Source organism: Vigna angularis, chromosome 9 (assembly GCF_016808095.1).
Source record: "Vigna angularis cultivar LongXiaoDou No.4 chromosome 9, ASM1680809v1, whole genome shotgun sequence".
NCBI lineage: Eukaryota > Viridiplantae > Streptophyta > Magnoliopsida > Fabales > Fabaceae > Vigna > Vigna angularis.
This window is the reverse complement of record NC_068978.1, coordinates 10,311,707-10,333,820: the sequence shown is the minus strand read 5'-3', so window position 1 is coordinate 10,333,820 and position 22,114 is coordinate 10,311,707. Positions and strand designations below refer to the sequence as shown.

Sequence of the window (22,114 nt, the reverse complement as noted above, 5' to 3'; positions counted from 1 at the left end):
GTACCACCGAGAGCCTCCATGGAAATCTGCAATGAACGAAGAGCCTCCGACGAGCATCCTTGGTTGCAAACGGAGGAAACACCAATGGTGACAAGTGGTAGAACTTTATGTTCCCTCCTAGGTTCTTGTTGTGTTAAAAATGGTTATTGTGCAATAACAAGTAGATGGAAAAACCCTAAAAGAAGAAGAGAGGAGGAAGAAGATTAATCAGATCACAATATTTACCAAAGGATGTTATTGATGATTTTTTTTATAATTACAAACGAATTTTTTCTTCAGAACAACACTATTACTCACGAATTTTGACCTGTCTATAGTCCATCGAAAAAATGTCATCATCGACATATTTTTTACGTTTCTGACGAATTTTATCTGTCGGTAATACCTTTTTTTGTATTGAAATGATGAAAACATTCCTTGAGAGAAATGAATAGTTTAGATTGATTACCATCCTATCATAAAGTAGGTTCATCATTTAACCAATTAGCTCTGTTAGGATGGATTCAGAAGCAGATTTTAGGTGCATATATGTAGACAATCGTCAAAAGAGATTACTACTAAGGTGAAGTTCAACAAGGCTAGAATGAACTTTGATACTCATTGGAATATCATAAGTGACATGAAGGTGTTATCAAACATATAAAAAACTGAGAACGAAGTAGAAAAATTGAATTCAAATGGCCTTAATGAAAGGAAAACCTACCACAATAGTGGCGCATTAGACGAGCAGCACGGCGAGAGCTTCACCCACCACAGACGACAACTTCAACCATAGTGACAGCCACAACAGCTTGACCCTTCACCCACCACACTAGAGAAGAGCAAAACGAAACCAAATGAACAAGTGAAATGAAAGCAATGGCAACCCACCAGAGCGCACAACCACAGAACGGAAGCAAAGAAGTGAGAAAGGAAACACAAAAGAAATGAGATTTTAGGAAGGTGAAGAAGCACACAAGAGAGAAAGTGAGGAATGAAAGGAAATTCTGGACAGAAAAATAATACTTTTAACCGGTTATATTGTCTAACAAGTATAGAGCAAGTTTTCAAATATTACATTTTTTCCACCATGCTACTTCTATATATGTTGTATGCATAACCGGGATAAAAAAAGAATTTTTATACCTCTTTTGAGTGAAACTAGTGTATAAATTTTTATCAATTATTACATTTTTTCAATCGCACCTTTTTTTATACCTATTTTAAGTACAACTTGTATAAAACAAATTCTTTTATTTACGATAATGTCACCACGCCACTTTTTATACTTTGATGGTTTCAACAGGTATAAAAAATTGTTATAAAAAGTATATTTTGCACTAGTGGTACTCTTTTATCTTTTTAAAACTCCAATTTCTAAATGTCAGGTCTAGTGCAAACCTAAGCAAACATTAGACTTCCAACTAGGAGTGATAATACAGGTTGGATTGGCCCGTTTAGACCTATGTTGTACTTGGTCTGTCCAGCTTTGAAAATGCGAGCTCAATAGTTTGACCTGACCCACATAGGTTCTAGCCCGTTGGCCAACCTATAATTTTTTTCATTCTTCCATGAACCCTTAAACATCAATTTTATGAACAACATTATGATTTATTCATCTAGTAATTTATCACATATGACAAACGTTTGGTGTTGGCTGGAAAACCAACAACAAGTACATCGGTCAAAACATAACAAGTGATAAATATCGTTCTCTTCCAAGGAACTTGTGCAACATTCAACAACTCTTCCATTCTAACTTAATTAGACTACAAAATTCACAAAACCTTTTTTTGATATTTTCATCAAATAGTTGGTGTGCAAGGAAATGTAACATAAATTATTTACAAATTCCTAAGACTAGGATTCATCCACTTCACTCTCATGCATTCACAAACATGTCAATTCCATAATCAAGTCAAAAGCAACTCACAAACATTATCCAAAAATTGGGTCTTCATAAACAAGCAACATCATTCCATACTACACAAGTACATAGAATAGATGGCTCCATGGAGCAACTCCTAGGTAGTCTCGATAGGTCACATTGTCGATACTCTAAGACCTTATGCACCCAAAAGAGTAGTACAACAATGGGTTAATGTCGCTTAACCATTAGTGACATATTCCTTAATGCCAATAATTTTAAGTCTAACACTAAACACACAAAAAAACACTAATAAAGAATAAAAAAGTATAATCATAACATATTAAAACAAGTCAAAGTATTTAATCATGCCCTATTTTATACTTTTTCATGGTCCACTTTGCTTAGAATAAGGGCCTATTCAAACAGTACTCATTTACCTCTTCACACGATTCCTTTTCCTTACCCTTTGAACTTGAAATATTACCTGTTTTGTATGAACAAACGGAACGGAACAGAATGGATGGTTAGAGTAAAAGATGATGAGGAAGGATTCAGAGGGTCAAAAGAGACATGTAGAGTTGTGGAGTAATAATGAGATGGTCCCATAATTAAGGCTAATTTCCAACACTCTGCAAGGAGTACACTTGTACCACTTTAAATTGAAGGATTTAGTCGTACAAAAAGATGGCTCCAAAACACATACTATGTTCATAGGCTATGTCTACTATGAACATTGCATAGGTAGCTCCTACCATAGATGCTTTGAGGGGCCAACCACTATTTCAGACAGACTCACTCTGCTGTCGTGAATTTTTACACTACCCAATCACATTTCCTATCATATTCATCATTACCTTCCATTTCTCATTTTAATACTTCATAATTTTAAAACTATACTACAATATTCAAATGCACTGTGACTTACACACTTTATTTTAATATAAAACATAGACATAGGTGTACTAACAGAATCAGTTCTTGAATTATGTTTAATGCAATCTCCTCAATACAAAACAAGTTCAAATAGTGTTAGCTTATCTTAACTAAGCATAAAACAGACGTCAAACTTTAAAAAGGTGGAAAAGGAAAAAAACAATGATGCTTATAGGGCACCTAGGAAAAATTCAGTTATCAATACATACACAACTAAAAGGATGGCAGGTGATATTTGCATCCTCAAAACATCATACCATATCAATCCAGACATAACTAATTGTTCATACATGTCTAATTTTCTTCATCTTCATTATATTCATCGTTTGGCACGCTTCCTTGATCAAATACCTACAATATAACATAATAGTTAGTTAGTTATATATTTTTAAAAAAAATCATACAAATAAATTTAGTAATTATTACCGATGGTTGAAATGCGGCAAACTTTAAAGGCAATTGACCTTGATAATTTTGCAACATAAATGCTATCATTTCTTTCATTTCATTGACTTGTGATTTCATGTCAATGACTTCTGATGTCAATGAAGATACCTGTAACAGATGAAATTATTTAAAAAGAAAAATGATACCTAACAAGTTAATCATAAAAGGAACTAACCAAGTAATTGATAAAATATTCATTAACCTGAGTTTGTAATTCATCATTAGAAGTGGCAGCTGAAGATGATTCACTATGAGAACGAGCTTTGACTCGAAATACTTTAGATGGGCAAGGACCCAAACCTAGAGCGCGATTGCGTCCACAAAGAAAGCCCAATGATCTTTATTTATTCCTTCTGGAGCCATGGCAATCAATTCATCTCTAGTACGTGTGCCATCATCTCTTTGTTTCCATAACTCTTGCCGATAATCTCTCCATTTATGATTAAGCACTTTTAAGATGTAACTTATTTGAATATCGGAATTGATTGCAAACTTTGTCTTCAAAACAAATTTTAATCAAAATTAACAACAATTATCAAATAACTCAATTGTGAATTGAAAATTTACATTACTTACTGGAATAGTATTATGAATTATGTCTTCTTTATAATCTTTAGGAATCTTCTTCCAAGTAGAATAGCAAATAGGGAATGCCTTAAAGTTTCTAGCAATACTCCCTACGAATCGATCCAATAACCCACCACCATCTCCAATTGGTTGATACTCCTCATTCCAGCGCACAATAATCCTTTCATTTATAGGTAAATTCCAAACATCATTTGTTTTTAAGTATTTGGTAGCCATCTTGCATTGGTCATCTGTGAAGAAATCGAATTTGTATCAAATACCCTTGTGTCAAACAACTTCAACAATAATTATTGATATAAGTAATAGTGTCTTACCAATAACATCAACCAACCATGATCTCTTGTATGTTGATGGCCTTTCTTGTTGCACTTCCAATACAATATCTTCATTTTCATCTTGTTCATGTTCATCCTGTACATGAGAATTTTCTCCAACTTGAGGTGGTGAATGAAGAGCATCTTCATTTGAGGGCTACACAAGGTTAAGTATCAGATCAAATGAATGCACTTGATAACAATATAGATCAAATGAATATTCCTTGGTGCTTTGCTAGTTTCCTTAGATAGATCAAATGAACATTTCTTCCTATTATCACTATTATGATATTGACTGCATAAACAACAGGTGCAAGCAAGTAAAATGTTATTTTAGAATAATAGAACATTGTTGAGATGTCCATGTAATTTGAATATCAAAGGTAAAGAAATGAACTCTGGCATCTACAGACTATGGTTTTAGTTAATAGTTGATATTTTCAATCTTGCTAAGGTTATGTCTACTTCAAATTTATATTGCTTAGATAAGGTAACCGTATTTGAGAACTTGCCTTAACTGTATTTAAGAAATCGTGTATATTCTAAAGTAACTCTAAGTGGGTTTGCAATAAATGAATGTCAAAAAATGATAACAACATGAATAAAACGAGTATTAGACATTTAAAAAAGGGAACTTACTTCTTTGAGGGGGCGGATAGAGAAGGAGAGGATTGGACTTGAGGAGCAGCACTTTGAGGTGCTGCACTTTGAGGTGCTAGTGGATTACTTCTTTGAGGGGCAGATAGAGAGGGAGAGGATTGGACTTGAGGAGCAGCACTTTGAGTTGCTGGTGGATGATTAACAATATGACCCCATGTATAAGAGGCACTTTGCTATGTATGATGTTTTGTCTCCTTCTTCTTAATTGTCATTCTCTTCATCTTCAGGTGGTCTACAAACAATTACATAAATAAAAGTTAAACCACCTATATAAGATATAATAAAGAAAAAAATAAATAGAATAACAACATATATAATAACTAACAATTAAAATTAAAACCTTGTTAATGGTATATTTCTTTCATCATTTGGAAATAATGTTTCTAAGTTTTGTTATTGAAACGGTTCACATTCATGAAACTTGTCAACATCATCTTCACCCATGTTGTACAAGTCTCTAGGCTTTATATGTACAAGGATGCACCAATTTTTATCAAACTCATCATCTACATAATATACCATTTGTGCTTGTGATGCCTGAATGTATGGTTCATCATCATCATCATCACCAGTATGAATCAAGCATCCAAAACATACACTTGTAAATCCCAACTCATCAGTCACAATCCCCCTATAAGTAGTTGTATTAGCCCACATATATTTGAACAACACAACTGAGAAACGACCATGGTAGTTTATTTCAATTATGTCCACTAATCGACCATAATAAGGCACACCTCCAAATTGCATTTGATTATCACTAGTACTTGCATAACTCTTTGTCCCAAATGTACCAAATACTCCACTATTTTGTGTTTTAAGCCATAAGTCACACTCCAAGATCCTAAACTTGAATCCGTTAACATTGTAGGCACTATATCGCTTTGCAATATCAATTGGACCCATGGCTAAGAATTTGAAATCAGTTGAGTGAAGGCTAGTTGAGTCATTCCTTATCTAAAAGGAATAAAAATAACATATCCAAGTCAATTATCAATTATAACACAGAATGAAACCAATCATCAATGGACCCAATATATGTACATGATGTGAAAACCAATCTACAAATTCCCTATGAACTCTCTTGTCTATCAAAGATGATTGTCGACTCCGATTTCTCAATTGTCTCCGTATAAGGTCTCTAAATTCCCTACACGAAGTGTCCAAATTATACATAGTTACTTTCTAATAAAAGACTAATTAATAGAATTGATCGAGTGAAAATACTTACTGAAGAAATGGGTCAACTATGGCACTATTTGTTAAGATATGACGATGTGCCCATAACTTTTCCTTTGCAGATAGAGTGAAATAAGTGAAACCTCCAACTGGTTTTCTGATCGGTGGGAATAAAGTGCTTACAGTACAAGAGCCAATGCTTGGTTCATCATTAACACGGCGCAATCTATTAAACACAGTCTCAATTCCATCTAAGTATCTAGAACAAAAGGTTAAGCACTCTTCAACCATGTAACCTTCAGCTATTGAGCGTTCAGCTTGTGCCTTATTACGCACATAAGACTTCAATTTTCCCAAGTACCTCTCAATAGGATACATCCATCAATATTGGACAGGTCCTCTAAGCTTGGCATCTTCTACTAAATGTACAATCAAATGAACCATCACTGTGAAAAAAGAAGGAGGGAATAACATCTCCATGTGACACAATGTGATTGGACAAGTTCATCTATCTTCAAAACTTTATTACATAATTGTTTAAAAAAAAGCATAGATCAATCAAAATAGACAAGACTTCTTTAGGGAGTGTCCTTCTTATTGCCAAAGGGAGAAGTTGCTCCATCAACACATGTGAGTCATGACTTTTTAGTCCTCCAATCTTACGTTGTTTGACATCAACGCATCTACTGATGTTACTTGAGTAACCATCAGGTACAGTTATATTCTTCAAATTTTTCAGAAACATATCCTTAATTACATTTGACAATGTATATATAGCAGGAAGATATCTACCATTCTCGTCAGGCCACAAATCTAGTCTTATACCCGAAAGTTATAAGTCCTTTCTTGCCTTTAGATTGTCTTTGCATTTATTATTTGTACTATCATTCAACAATGTAAACAATATATTGTCACAGACATTTTTTTCAATGTGCATAACATCCAGATTGTGGTGCAATAACTTATCTACCCAATAAGGAAGGTCAAAAAATATAATTTTCTTTCGTTATTGTAGAGTCTCTACCTTAGGATGATCAACTCTGTGTTGTCTTTTTGATCTTTCTTCAACTATAGGTTCTTTACCAAATTCAACATGAACATTACCAAGTTGTTGTAAGATATCATGACCTGAGATTGCCATTGGTTGGCTTTTATTTTCAATAGTTCCATCAAACCTCATATGAGCCAATCTAAACCTACGTCTTCCATCTAACCACCGACGATGACTTATAAAACAAAATTTCCCACCTTTGACAAGCTTCTTAGGAGTAGTGTCAAAATTACATCTCGGACATGCTAATCATGTATGTGTGTTCCATCCAGATAAGGTTCTAAGTCCTGGAAAGTCACTAATAGTCCACAATATGGCTGCACGCATATCAAATAATTCATTCCCATATGAATCAAAAGTTTTGATGCCAGTGTTCCACAACTCCTTCAACTCTTCTATTCATGGTTGTAAGTAAACATCAATATCATTACCCGGTGCTCGCTTTCCAGGAATGATCATGGAGAGAATGAATGAACTTTGTTTCATACACATCCAAGGAGGAAGGTTGTATGGTATGAGAACAATTGGCCAAATACTGTGATTGGTGCTCAAGTTGCCATATGGATTGAACCCATCAGTAGCTAAACCAAGTCTCAAATTTCGAGGGTCTAAGGCAAGTTGAGGGTGCATCAAGTCAAATTTCTTCCATGCTTTAGAATCTCTTGGATGTCTTAACATGCCTTCATCCGTACTTTTTGATGCATGTCATCTCATATGCTCAGCTATTTTAGATGACAAAAACATCCTCTGTAATCGAGGCTTCAAAGGAAAATACCTTAACACCTTTGTAGGAATCTTCTTTCGCTTATTAACAACAACATCGTCACCAATTGTATTTCTCTTTTTTGGCTTCCATCTTGATATCTTACATTTCTTACAAGAATCTCTATCTTTGTCTTCTCCAACATACAACATACAATCATTCGGGCAAGCATCAATTTTAGTGTAATGAAGACCAAGCTTGTTAATAACTTTTTTGGCTTCAAAGAATGACTTTGGAATTTTAGCATGTTCAAATGCATCTGCTAGCAACTCCAGTATCATGGACATAGCTTTGTCACTTATTCAGCATAGACATTTGACGTGATACAACTTCACCAAGAAAGAAAGTTTTGAATATTTATCACATCCTTCATATAAGCTTTGTTGTCCATCTTGCATTAATTCAAAAAAATATGTCCCATCATGACTTCTAGTATGGCTTGACTCTACACCCATCTCATCATCATCCGTCATGTCGTTGTTAGAGCAATGATGTGCAAATACATCATTAATCATTTCACACATATTATCATTAATTTAAACTCTTCCACCATCTTCTTCGGCCATTACTTGAGGTGCTTCGTCATTTACTCTTCTCTCCCCGTGTAGAAGCCACAATGTATACCCTTTTGGAAAAGGTTTAATAATTAGGTGCTCTTTTACTTCTTCACAACTTTGTCATTTCTTAAAATTTCATATTGGACATGGACATATTATTTTTCCCCTAACACCACTATTAGTGAGTGCAAAGTCCAAGGTATTCAATCCTCTCATATATTGACTTGTATTTCGAGGCATGTCTATCCATGATTTGTCCATTAAAATGACCTCTGTTCATGCCAAAGAGGATTGGAAGGTTAGAAAAAGTGACGATATTCAACGAAACACTACATAAGATGAATTTACTAAACTTTGAGAACTAATCCAAGGAAAATCATTTACAATCTACTTTCCTTTTATGGGGAAAGTCAACCCACAATCCCTTAGATCAAGGGATTTATTTCAGGAGCTAATTTCACAATTAGCTACTTTATTAGGATTGATTTTGTTTCACTTTTTATCTACATATATCGTATTATCTACATAAATCATATTATAGGAAGTTGCAACACACTCAGCCTAGGGACATATGAGCAGAATAATACAAAGCAAAAAGAAATACAAGTAATTTACAATAACTTTTTTCAAAAGTGAGGACAAAGTCAACATGTTTTTTCTTACCACTTGAGAATTTTTTTAGCAGAAGAGTCTTTAAATCTTGTAACACAACTAATGGGGCTCCCTGATACACAAGAAGTAAATAAAAAAAATGTAGATATCAGAAAAATTTATCTGATATCTTTTAAAATTTCAATATATCTTCTTCAATTCATTTCAATCTAAATAAAAATGAATTGAAGTTAAAAATTAGAAATCAATAGTTATAATTATGAGAATGTAGAACTACAAAGTTGTATTATTGACTATGAGAGTAGTGTACTCAGAGGCTCCATATATATAGAGCAAGATACAAGAGGTAAATTCTAACTGTTGAAAGTAACTATTTAACAGTGATAAGTGCAACTGTCTTACAGGGATAGGTTCCCTACTTAAAGCCTACTATAAGGCTATACACTAACAGACCTAAATTAATTTAACTATAAAGAACAAGGGCAACAAAGATTGAACTGCTAAACACTTGGACATTGAACTTTTGATGTCGTGTCTCAAACAAAATATCTTAGTAGTTTAACATTTTAATTGAAAGACTCTTTACATTTATAAATTATAACAATAATGATATATGACTTCATTCCAAGTCTGAATTTTCAAAAAACATAGCAAATGGAACAAATTGTCGATCCATTGGATACTTGACGAGTAAAAAGTAAACTTATTTCCTGTAAAATTTAATATCTGATTGTGTAATGGTCTTTTAACATCAATACTTATGCTCACCAAACAGGATCAACTACAAGGATTCTAGAGTGCTATCCTATTATACTAGATCACACATAAATTCATGAAACCAGTGTTTTAAAAATAATAATAGTCATTAACTTGGTTTAGATATTGGGTTAATCAGTTAAAGGTTGAACCAATAGGTCAGCAATTGAACCACATAAAACGGAGGAGATTAAAATAATAATTAAGATTATGTATATATTAACATTTCTTCATATAAGATATTAATACTGATGTTGGTTTCCTGGGGAAATGCAAGGACAAAGTTCCAGTGCAAAGTGTTTGATTCTCGATCTACTTACTTTTTAAAAGTTTTCTAAAACTTCCTTAAAACCATAAGTAATCTGGAGCTATGTTTTTGCAGCATAGTCAAAACCTTCAACTAAGGATTGTCCTTTCCATGCAATATTTCAACATTTTAACCAGTTTGCTCAAGACCAAAGTTACACAATTTAATCCAGTTCGAAGCCAGTTTAATGACATAAAATTCGATATTCCATCCAATAAAATCCCTAAAAGATAAGAAAATTAAAGGAAACAGATATAGTAGAAAAATTGTTCAAAATAAAATCATCAAAGTGTAGGTGCAACTAAACCATGCAGATTGAAGAGATAAGATGAACATACCAGGGAGGATTTCAGTTTGAGGGATTGGAGAGAGAATGTTTTGTATTGTAGTGATAGAAATCGCCTAGTAGATTCCTGATACCTTCAACAAGTTTCATTAACTTTTACGTAAGTGCCAAAACCAGAGAGCCAAAAACAGAGACGAAATGTTTTGAGTTACAACACAAATATTGAACATTAGTAGATCGAACAAAGAACGAGAGAGCCAAAACCGGAGAGCCAAGATCGAACACAGTCATACCTTGACAATTAATGCGGGAGCGCGCCAGAGCACCTCGAACTCGCTCAACCCATAAATGCCTCGACGCCTCCACCTCGACGCTCCACCTCATAGGAGAAGACGAACACGAAGTCAAGGAAGAGAAGACGAACACGAAGCCAAGCACGAGAAGATTGTGCTGCGGGGAAGAGTTTGGGAGAAAATTTGATGAAGGGAGGTTAGGGTTCAAAGTATTCCTGAAAGTAGATTAGATGAAATATTCTATGACCGAAAGCGCGATGGATTCCTAAGTATTCTAAAAATAAAAAAATAATAACAAAAGAATATTTGCGGTTTTAGAAAAAAAACCGCGGAAATTATTCGGGGGTTTTAAAACCACCGGAAAATAACCCCCTAAAATTAATTATTTTTGTAGTGTATGAGTCTGAAATTTAATTGATAAAATGGAGATATTTATGAAAATAATTGATTTCACATTTTTAAAAATAATTAATTTAACGTAAATATTTAATATTTAATTAACTAACGGCCACTAATATTCAGATATTGGTTTAGTTTGACAAAAGACTGAATGATGAAAACTTGTTGATGGATTAAATTCTATTTAGTGAATTTGTGACCATTCGAAGGTGTTAGTTACTGATAGATTAGACGATTAATTTGACAATTCAATGGCCATTTTGAGGACTTGATGATGCTATTTTGGCAATATCTAGAATAATTAAGTATATTGGTTATTAAAAGAACCACTAATGTCAGATTTGTTATATCCGTTAGCGATTGATTAAGTATTTTATATTATTTTTTTTATTGAGATCACAAAAATATAAAATTTATGATAATACATTGTATTGATACAAATAAAATCTGGTAATGAGGAACATTTTGTTTTTCAGAATTCAATGGTAAAAAAATGATAAAATTATGATGCATAAAATAATACATTACATTAAAACAGAGAATTAAAAAATTGATGTAAGTTTTAAGATACGGGTTATAAGATAATTACACCAAAAATACCAAGATTGGTGTAAAGAATATCTAAATTAACTGAACAAAATGTTTATAATTTAATATACTTTAAAGTCGTACTTTTTTCAAACTTTATTTCATGAGGTTATTTTGTTTGGAAGTTGAAGAAAGTTGCACTTCAAATAAACAAAATCTATATGTACTACCTCCCAGTAACTGATCCGTCAGGAGGAAGGAGAGACGGGCCGATTAAGTCGATCGATAATGGGTTTAAGTGAGGTAAATGACGAGATAAATATTATTAATGGTTAGTCAATGCAGTTAATAATCACGATAACAGCAAGAATGCGACATTTATGGATAATTAACAGATTTCAGGACACAATAATATATAGGATTAATAGATGATTAATGGGCTGGCCATTTTACGAAGCTTATAAATACAAGATTAATGACCAGTTTAGACATCGGAATCAATAGTTAAGTTAGCCTGCCATAGCGTAATTCTGACTTGAGCGTCGGAGTGTTTTGTGCAGGTAAAACCCCTATCGGTACCAGGAAAGGAGCAGCAAGTCCGAAGCAAGGAAGAGTGTTCTCGGCCCACTATTGAAACAATTGGCGCCCACCGTGGGGCCGAGAACAAATACCCAGTTAAGATCACAAGGATGGAGGGATAAGCGGATCTAGGGGAGTTGATGCAAGAAATGAAAAGGAGGATGGAGGCAATGCAGGCGGAGATTGAGGCGTTAAGAGCAGAACGGGACGGATACAGGGATCAGTCGTTCCAACCGTTAGTGATCCCAACACAACACAAGTAGGAGACGGAGGAAACACGCACGGGGGAGGTGGAAACCATGAAGCGAACAGTGCTGCAGGAAACCAGGGAGGCCGACGTAACCCAAGAGCTGATGTCGGTCAGGGGAACGGCTGGATGAATCTGAGGGTTTGCACCCGTTTACGGCGGTTGTGATGGAGGCGCTTATGCCTGAGAATAAAGCGCTTCCTACAATGGAAAAGTATGATGGATCGACTGACCCAAGTGAGCATCTAAGATCCTTCGCAGATCCGATGACTGTTTACTCTAATGATAATCTGGTGTGGTGTAAGGTGTTCTCTTTATCATTGAAGGGAGAAGCCATAGCTTGGTTCCATTCGTTGGAACCCAGGACGATTGATGGTTTTGGGACGCTGCGCAATCTATTTGGGCAACAGTATGCCTCAAGCAAGCCCCAAGAGCTGACGTATTTGGCCCTATTAAAAATGAGGCAAGCAACAGGGGAAACCTTGAGGGACTTCATGGATCGGTTTAATAGGACCGTTCGGCAGGTGAAGGATGTGGATAGGAAATTCATACTTAATAGAGTCACACAGGCTTTACGACCGAGACCTTTGGCAGATACTTTGTATGCTGAAGAACCATTGACCATGGTGGAGCTACAAAACAGAGCCAACAAGTTCATACACGTGGAGGAAATGTGGGCTTATCAGCAGATTCAGAAGGAAGAGTATGCGCGGGTGGTAGGTCGCGATCAAGGACGAAAGGATGGAAAGCAAGCACGAGAGCAAGATGAAGGAAGGAACTTCAAAAGAAGAGAATTCCTTAAGGGTCCCCGATACACCCGGTATACACCGTTGAGTGCAACAAGAACGAGGGTGATGGAAGAGGCCTTGCAGGCGGATCTTTTAACCTTGATACAGGCACCCACTCCCAAGAATGTCGATGGACAGAAGCATTGCAAGTATCACCAAAACTTGGGGCATGACATAGAAGATTGTGGCACACTGAGGGATATGTTGGAAGAACTAGTTAGAGAGGGTCATCTCAAGAGATACGTACAGGAAGAAAAGAGCCGGGAGGCGCCAAGGAATAATTATCCAAGGCAAAATAATCAGCACTCAAGCGCTAATGGAAAGCGCTGGGAAGATCGGCGTGGGGGAAGAACTGGGGTAGAGCGATCCTTTAAGGGCCATATCAATACCATCTCGGGGGGTTTCGCGGGAGGAGTAGCGACCTCGTCAGCCAGGAAGAGGCACTTGAGAAGCCTGAGAAGTGTCAATCAAGCAGATGTGAGGCAGAGGTCAATGCCTAGGATTACCTTCTCGAACAAAGATTTTCATGCTCCCGACCCTAATCAAGACGACCCGATGGTAATAATGGCGGTAATATCCCAGTATACCGTGGCTAAGGTTTTGATAGATCAGGGGAGCTCGGCCAATATATTATATTGGAAGACGTTCCAGCAAATGAACCTATCGAAAGATATCATAGCATCGTTTAATGAGCAGATTTTGGGTTTTGCTGGTGAAAGGGTGGATACAATGGGGTATGTAAATCTCAGAACGAGTTTGGGGACTGAGCGGGGGGCCAAAGAATTGAAGGTCAGATTCTTGTTAGTTGAGGCTAACACCTCGTACAATGTCTTGCTAGGTCGACCTTGTTTGAATGCTTTTGGAGCAATAGTGTCCACACCCCACTTGACGTTGAAGGATCCATCAAACGAGGGCAGGATTTGTATGGTCAGGGCGGATCAGAGGATGGCGCGGGAATGTTATGTGGCAGGACTAAAGATGGAACCGTGAACACCAAGACCAAGAGCAAGACGAGTGGAGGTAGCTATGGCAAATCTGGATCCTAGGACGAACATCGAAGATCGTATGGAACCGCTCGATGAGCTAAAGTCGTGGAGTCTGGGAGAAAAGGAAGAGCAATATACTTCCATTGGAGGGAACCTCGAGGATGATCAGAAGGAGGCCATCGGAGGAACATTGAGGGATAATAAAGACTTGTTTGCATGGACGGTGGTAGATATGCCAGGAATTCATCGCAGTATAATGTTGCACAAATTATCTTTATTCAGAGAAGCCCGTCCGGTGGCGCAAAAGAAACGAAGACTGGGAGCGAAAAAAGGGAGGGCGGTGGACGAGGAAGTTAAGAAGTTAATGGAGGCAGGGTTCATTCAGGAGGTGAAGTATACCACGTGGCTAGCTAATGTGGTAATGGTTAAAAAGTTGAACGAGCAATGGCGAATGTGTACAGATTTCACTGATTTGAATAAGGCATGCCCGAAAGATGCGTATCCACTTCCTAGCATTGATGGATTAGTAGATGGCACATCGGGATATCAGATTCTTAGTTTTTTGGATGCTTACTTTGGGTATAATCAAATTCCCATGTATCATCTAGATTGTGAAAAAACAGCATTTATCACATAGCGGTCTAATTACTATTATGAGGCCATGTCATTCGGCCTTAAAAACGCTGGGGCCACTTACCAGCGGTTGATGGATAAAGTCTTCAAGCAGCAAATTGGGAGATGTATGGAAGTTTACGTTGATGATATGGTTGTAAGAACCCGCACGGTGGAGGAGCATGCGAAGGACTTGGCAGAAGTGTTTGGACAGGTGCGGGGTTACGGTATGCGATTGAATCCTGCTAAGTGCTCGTTCGGGGTTGCGGCAGGAAAGTTCTTGGGTTTCATGCTGACTAAACGGGGGATTGAAGCTAATCCAGAGAAGTGCCAAGCAGTGTTAGAGATGAGAAGTCCTCAAAATTTGAAGGAGGTGCGAAGGTTAGTTGGACGATTGACTTCCTTATCCAAGTTTATCCCTAAATAGGCCGAACGGATAAGGCCAATCGTTAAAATAATGAAGAAGGATGTTAAAGGATTGTGGAACGATCAGTGCGAAGGTGCATTTGCGGAAGTGAAGCAGATACTAACTAGCCCACCTGTCATGGGGCGACCAGAGAGTGGGCATGATTTGCAACTCTATTTAGCTACGACTGATGTCACGATCAGTGTTGCACTGGTACAGGAACCTCCAGAGTTCAAATCAGTCTACTTTATGAGTAGAATTCTCAAAGATTCAGAGACAAGGTATTAGCAGCTGGAGAAGGTAGTGCTGGCAGTATTGAACGCAGCGCAGCGCTTGAGGCCTTACTTCTAGATCCACCAGGTGGTGGTAAGAACCGATCACCCAGTAGCAAAAATCCTGCGAAAACCAGATTTGGCAGGAAGGATAGTGGGTTGGTCCGTTGAGTTATCAGAGTTCGGTTTACGTTATGAACCACTCGGGTCGGTACGAGGACAACACTTGGCAGAGTTTGCGACGGAACTTCCTATAGATGACGGGGATAACCCATTCCTCTGGAAACTTTTCGTCGATGGATCAACTAGTAAGAGTAGAGGAGGAGCGGGTATTGTGCTTGAAGGGCCAGACGGTGTGATAATTGAACAATCGTTTATCTTTAGATTCAAGATAAGTAACAACCAAGCTGAGTATGAGGCCCTGATAGCAGGTATGGAGCTTGGTCTTGACTTAGGCGTTATCTCTTTGGAGTGCTGGACTGATTTGCAGCTTGTCGAGGGACATATAAATGGAAGCTTCCAAGTAAAAGACGATCAGTTGCTTCAATATTTTCACAGAGCTCAGAGGTTAAGGGAGCGGTTCAAAACAATAGAGGTGAAGCATATACCTCGAGAGGAGAACACTGGAGCGGATGTGCTGCTATCCAAATTAGCCTGCGGGAACGAAAAGGGACAGTTGTCGTTAGTGATTAGAAGGACCTTGATGAAACCTATCATAGAATGTTCAGCCACCTTCCAGCCGACTGAGCAATTTGATTGGAGAAAGGAAATCATAGAGTTAATCAAGGGGCAGGAGGAAGGGAGACCAATGAAAGCGAAAGACGCTAAGAGAATTGCTCTGTATTTTTTGATCAGGAAAGAATTGTACCGAAGAGGCTTCGCAGCTCTGCTAATGAAGTGTTTAATGCCGGAGGAAGCGGAATATGTTTTAAGGGAATTACACGAGGGGGTGTGCAGGAGACATACTGGCCAAAGGGCACTCCAAGCCCGAGTATTAAGAGTAGGATACTTCTAGCCAACATTGAGTAAAGACTGTGGCACTTTTGTCCAAAAGTACCTAAGCTGCCAGAAGAATGGGAATGTGTTTAAGGCTCCCGCTACTGAGCTACATAGTCTTGTATCCCCATGGCCATTCGCCCAATGGGGAATGGATATTGTAGGTCCCATACCGGTCGGCAGGGCTTAGAGAAAGTTTCTCTTGGTAGCCATTGATTACTTTACTAAATGGGTGGAAGTCTAGCCTCTCACTACCATATTCGCTGCACATGTCCAGAAGTTTGTATGGAAGCTCATCTGTAGGTTTGGGTTACTGCAGACGATAATCACGGACAACAGAAGGCAATTCATGGACAAGAAGTTGGTAGCCTTTTACTAGGGATTGGGAATAAAGCACATTACCAGCTCGGTGGAGCATCCCCGGACTAATGCGCAGGCAGAAGCGATGAAGAAGGCCATTGTTCAAGAATTGAAGAGGCGGCTTGGAGAGGCGAAGGACACATGGTCAGATGAGTTGCTGGAAGTCCTGTGGAGCTATCGCTATACGCCGCACGGCACCACAAGGGAATCTCCTTTCAATCTCACATATGGCACCGATGTGATGCTTCTGGTTGAGGTAGGAGAACCCACGGTCAGGAGAAGGTTAAAAGATGCTAAGCGAAATGCGGAGTCATTGAGGGCCGAGTTAGATGTCTTGCAAGAAAAACCATTGGTCGTCCGGTCAGAGGCGCAAAAGAGACTGATTGCAAGAAGATACAATACGAAAGTCCGACCTAGGCAGTTTGTAGGGGGTTATATGGTTTGGCGTAAAACAGTGGATGCAAGGAAAGAATGGGCCCACGAAAAATTCGCTGCCAACTGGGAGGGGCCTTTCAAGATAGTTGAAAGCGTTGACGGTGGAGCATATCGGTTGGAGCATCTGAATGGCAAAGTTGTCCCGAATACTTAGAACGCAACTCATTTGAAGTTTTATTTTAGCTACAACTATGTAAATTTGCATTCAGTTAATAAATAACATTAGGAGGTTTTTTATACAATTTATGTTCATTTTATAATTGTGGTGCGCGAGAAAAGGCCCACGGGCTGTTAAGCTCAAAAACGGGTCCATGTCGTTCGTCGCTCAACACAGGAAAAGGCCCTCGGGCTGTTAAGCTCAAAAGAGGGTCCCTGTCGTTCATCGATCTATGTGGGAGAAGGCCATCGGGATGTTAAGCTCAAAAGGGGGTCCCTACCGTTCGTCGCTCAACACAGGAAAAGGCCCTCAGGCTGTTAAGCTCAAAAGGGGGTCCCTGTCATTCGTCGCTCAATTCGGGAAAAGGCCCTCGGGCTATTAAGCTCAAAAGGGGGTCCCTGTCGTTCGTCGCTCAACGCGGGAAAAGGCCCTCGGGCTGTTAAGCTTAAAAGGGAGTCCCTGTCGTTCGACGCTCAACGCGGGAAAACGCCCTCGGGCTGTTAAGCTCAAAAGGGGGTCCCTGCCATTCGTCGCTCAACACAGGAAAAGGCCCTCGGGCTGTTAAGCTCAAAAGGGGGTCCCTATCGTTCATCGCTCAACACAGGAAAAGGCCATCGGGCTGTTAAGCTCAAAAGGGGGTCCTTATCGTTCGTCGTTCAACGCGGGAAAAGGCCCTCAGCTTATTAAGCTCAAAAGGGGGTCCCTATAGTTCGACGCTCCACGCGGGAAAAGGCCCTTGGGCTGTTAAGCTCAAAAGGGGGTCCCTGTCATTCGTTGCTCAACACAAGAGAAGGCCCTCGAGCTGTTAAGCTCAAAAAGGGATCCCTGTTGTTCGTCGCTCAACGCGGGAAAAGGCCCTCGGGGTGTTAAGCTCAAAAAAGGGATCCTGTCGTTCGTCGCTAAACATGGGAAAAGGCCCTCGGGGTGTTAAGCTCAAAAGGGGGTCCCTGTCGTTCATCACTCAACACAGGAAAAGGCCCTCGGGCTTTTAAGCTCAAAAGGGGGTTCCTGTCGTTCGTCACTCAACACAGGGAAGGCCCTCAGACTGTTAAGCTCAAAAGGGGGTCCCTACCGATCGGCTAACTTTGCGAGCTCCGAGCTCAAAGATCATGTTCCCTTTATCTATGGTCTGTTATCGGTAAATATCGGACAATTTTTACTTCTTAACGATGAAGAAAATTGGGATTAGCATCGCGATGAGGATATCAGTTAACACTAATGTTGGCTAATATGGAATACAAAATATGACTAACGTCTTGATCATTCATTGTTAAAAGTTTGTACAGAAAAGTACACTAAGTGTAGGTCTAAAACTAGGTAAAGTCAAAAGTACAGCTTAGAAAAAGTTCACGATCAAGTGTTGAGGGTCGCGTCTTCATCACCCACACGCTCGGAAACTAGAGTCTCCTTAGTAATGTTAGGGTCAATGGCAGGCTGGGTGGCATTATCGTCAGGAAGGGTTAATGTCACCAGCTGGCCGTCAACCAAGACCTTCATGATGTCGAACCCAGGGTGATTTAGAGGGGTTTCAAAGAAGTAATGACATTGCGTGATGCCTTGCTCGAACCCATGAAGGCGCTCGTCGCATACGGCACGGGCTAGGTATTCATTTTCTGCAGCAAGTTTCTTCTTATCGGCTATCAGGGAGTCCTTCTCTTTCATCAATTCATCATTTTGGGTGGAAGCTTTCTACAGGTCCAACTTCAACGTGTCATTGGCCTGCTTGAGTTGGCGATTGTTATTTTTGGCTTGAGTTAGAGCAGTGGCGGCTTTACCACGATCGTCTTCCACAGTTTTCAGGGCCTCGCTCAGACGAAGTGACAGGCTGACGTTTTCCTTTTGGGCAGCTTCTAAATCTTGACGAGCAACTTCCAATTCTTCATCCATCAAAGATTTGGCTGCGCCAGCAGCATAACTCATACACACGTTGGCCCGAGCGGTGAATTCATAGGCCATATCCAAAGCTTCGCTGGGAGACATCTCCCTAAAGGGTTTCTTTTCCTCGGGTTGGAGGTGATATTGAAGATGCTCAACAATGCCCAAATTGGGATCGAGGGGACCGGCACGCAGAGGACCCTCTAATGTCTTCTTCTTTCTTTTCTTATTAGAAGAAGTGGATTTCTCTCGAGAAGCTTTTCTCTTTGCACCACTCTCAAGGTGGACCTCTCCAGGATTCGTAGGAGGAAAGTTGGAGGGTTGATCAATAGAAACCTTTGGGGCAGAATGCACCGATCGGGAAGGGGGATCCTTCAAAACGGCAACATTAGGAGAGGATGTGCCTTCTCCGGCTTTCTTCAACTCTTCTTTCTTGTGGGCCATCATTGCTAAGAAAGCCTGATGCTTTTCCATGCCACCGTATAAATCTGAAATAAGAAGAAAAATTTAGATAAGTCACAGGTGGCGGTAAGGGGATAATAAAAGTCTTACCGAACACTCTAGCACGCAAAGTGTTAGAGCCCAAGAAACCGATGAGCTTGTGAGAGAAGATCTTCTGAGGTAGCTGATCGAATTGGCTTACCACGTCTAGTTCATCAAGGGACATTTCAGCTTTAGACCAAGAAATCACTTTCTTGGGACATGACGTCCAATAAAAGGGAAATTTTGGCCGACCATCCTTAGTGTAAAAACCCGACCAGTGGGAGTCCTTCATTGCAACCTTAAAGAAATTGGTCTTGAAATCCTTGTATGACGCATTGAACAAAGTAAACAATTGCTTATCCTTCACAGGGGCGAGGGACACCCAGGATTTACTCGCAATGGGTATAGCTCGGAAGAAGTGCAGAAAGGCAGCAAGAGTTGGGGTTAAGAGGAGGACGGAGCAAACCACGGAAAAGGCCTGCATGTAAGCCCACCCGTTCGGGTGTAGTTGAGTTGGGCATACATTCAGGGCTTGCAGAACGCCCATCTAAAAGTCGGTAAAGGGAAGTCGAACACCTAAATCTCGAAACAGGGTGACGTACACATAAAAGAAATCTAGATCATAACCTTCATGCCCATGACATGCCCACTCGTTTGCTCGACAAACTACTAGCTTAATGTGCTCAGCATCTCTTATATTAGATAGTAAGCACACTCTACTGGCCAAAAACTCTATGGAAGCGTTGGTAGTAAAGTAAGGAACGTGCAAGCCTACCTCATACAGAGTCCATTTGTACCCTTTAATAGTAGGAGGAGGAGCTGCGTCGAACCATTCTCGGGTGTTGTCGACCTTCAGTTCCACATCCCCTTCGGAACCTTTGTTCTCATATCCAAGAATATAAGAGCTTACTGAGGACGATGACTCTATCGCATCGTCAGCGTACCTCAGACCCTCACCGGCAACCTCATCGGCGGAAGGCGAAGAAGACATAATCACCTTTAAGCAAAGATGATCGGGGACGAGAGAAAAGAGGAGTAAAGATGTGAAAATGACGGGTGGACCCTCCCCGTATTTATATCCTAGAAAAGTGGTTTCGACGATAAATCCAAGTCTTTCGTGTCCTCTAGATCCAACGTTGGAGAAGAGTCGACCTTTCAAATCCAACTGACACAATTACACGTGTCCTAGCATCAACGGTTACTCTTTACCTCAATCGCCTTAAACTTTAAATCTCTTCGTGCCTATTAATAAGCGCTCGGGGCTTGGGGGACTTAATGTACTACCTCCCAGTAACCGATCGGTTAGGAGGAAGGAGAGTCGGGCCGATTGAGTCGATCGGTAGAGGGTCCAGGTGAGGTAAATGACATTAATGGTTAGTCAATGCGGTTAATAATCACGATAATAGCAAGAATGCGGCATTTATGGATAATTAGCATATTTCAGGGCACAATAATATACAGCATTAATGGATGATTAATGGGTTGGCCATTTTACGAAGCCTATAAATACAAGATTAATGACCAGGTTAGACATCGGAATCAATAGTTAAGTTAGCCTGCCATAGCGTAATTCTGACTTGAGCGTCGGAGTGTTTTGTGCAGGTAAAACTCCGATCGATATCAGGAAAGGAACAACAAGTCCGAAGCAAGGAAGAGTGTTCTCGGCCCACTACGAAACACTATCTTTTTCTCTAATTGTTTAAGAATTATGAAGATAATTTATCTTGGTTTCAACAAATTCCAATTTAGAAAAGACAATCTATCAACAAATTCTCAACTTAACAATATTTTATTCACACTTATGGTGATTAGTACACTAAAAAAGACAAATTAAGCTGCAATGGCATGATTGGACTACATATAGTATTAATTGGCTAACAAAATAAAACAGTACATACTGGAATAGATATAATAAATTCTAGTTTCAATTTTGTGAAACTCAGGTTAGTTTAATTTAGTTTTTAACCCTGAAGCTCTCAATTATATATATATATATATATATATATATATATATATATATATATATATATATATATATATATATATATATATATATATAAACTCTACAAAAACCTTACTCATGTCATAAAAAAAATTAATCACAGGATTGAAGGAAAAATTATCATAATTTTTCAATATTTCTCTTTTTGTTTGAGAAGTGATAAATATATTATTTTTATATATATAACATTTAATTATATAAATGTATCTATAAATATTTAAGATTTAAATAAAATAATAAAATTGACACATTATCTATATTTTCTACTGGGTTTTTATTATGTTGTTCTCTTTTGAACATTAAAAATACGTTAATATTAATATATTATAATTGTTTTTAATATAAGTTAAAACATTAAATTCAGTGTGAATCAATACTTTGAAGGTACAGACAA

General features: G+C 38.7%; 2 protein-coding genes across 2 annotated transcripts; both read left to right on the top strand.

Moving 5' to 3' along the window:
• Positions 1 to 12,515: 12,515 nt before the first annotated feature.
• On the top strand, positions 12,516 to 14,126 carry LOC108346478 (uncharacterized). The gene has a single exon (XM_017585555.1). The coding sequence runs from the start codon at positions 12,516 to 12,518 to the stop codon at positions 14,124 to 14,126; it is 1,611 nt and encodes a 536-aa protein (XP_017441044.1).
• A 657-nt stretch (positions 14,127 to 14,783) lies between these two features.
• On the top strand, positions 14,784 to 16,427 carry LOC108346477 (uncharacterized). The gene is made up of 4 exons (XM_017585554.1): positions 14,784 to 15,107; positions 15,162 to 15,353; positions 15,398 to 15,506; positions 15,592 to 16,427. The coding sequence occupies exons 1-4, from the start codon at positions 14,784 to 14,786 to the stop codon at positions 16,425 to 16,427; spliced, it is 1,461 nt and encodes a 486-aa protein (XP_017441043.1).
• Positions 16,428 to 22,114: the final 5,687 nt, after the last annotated feature.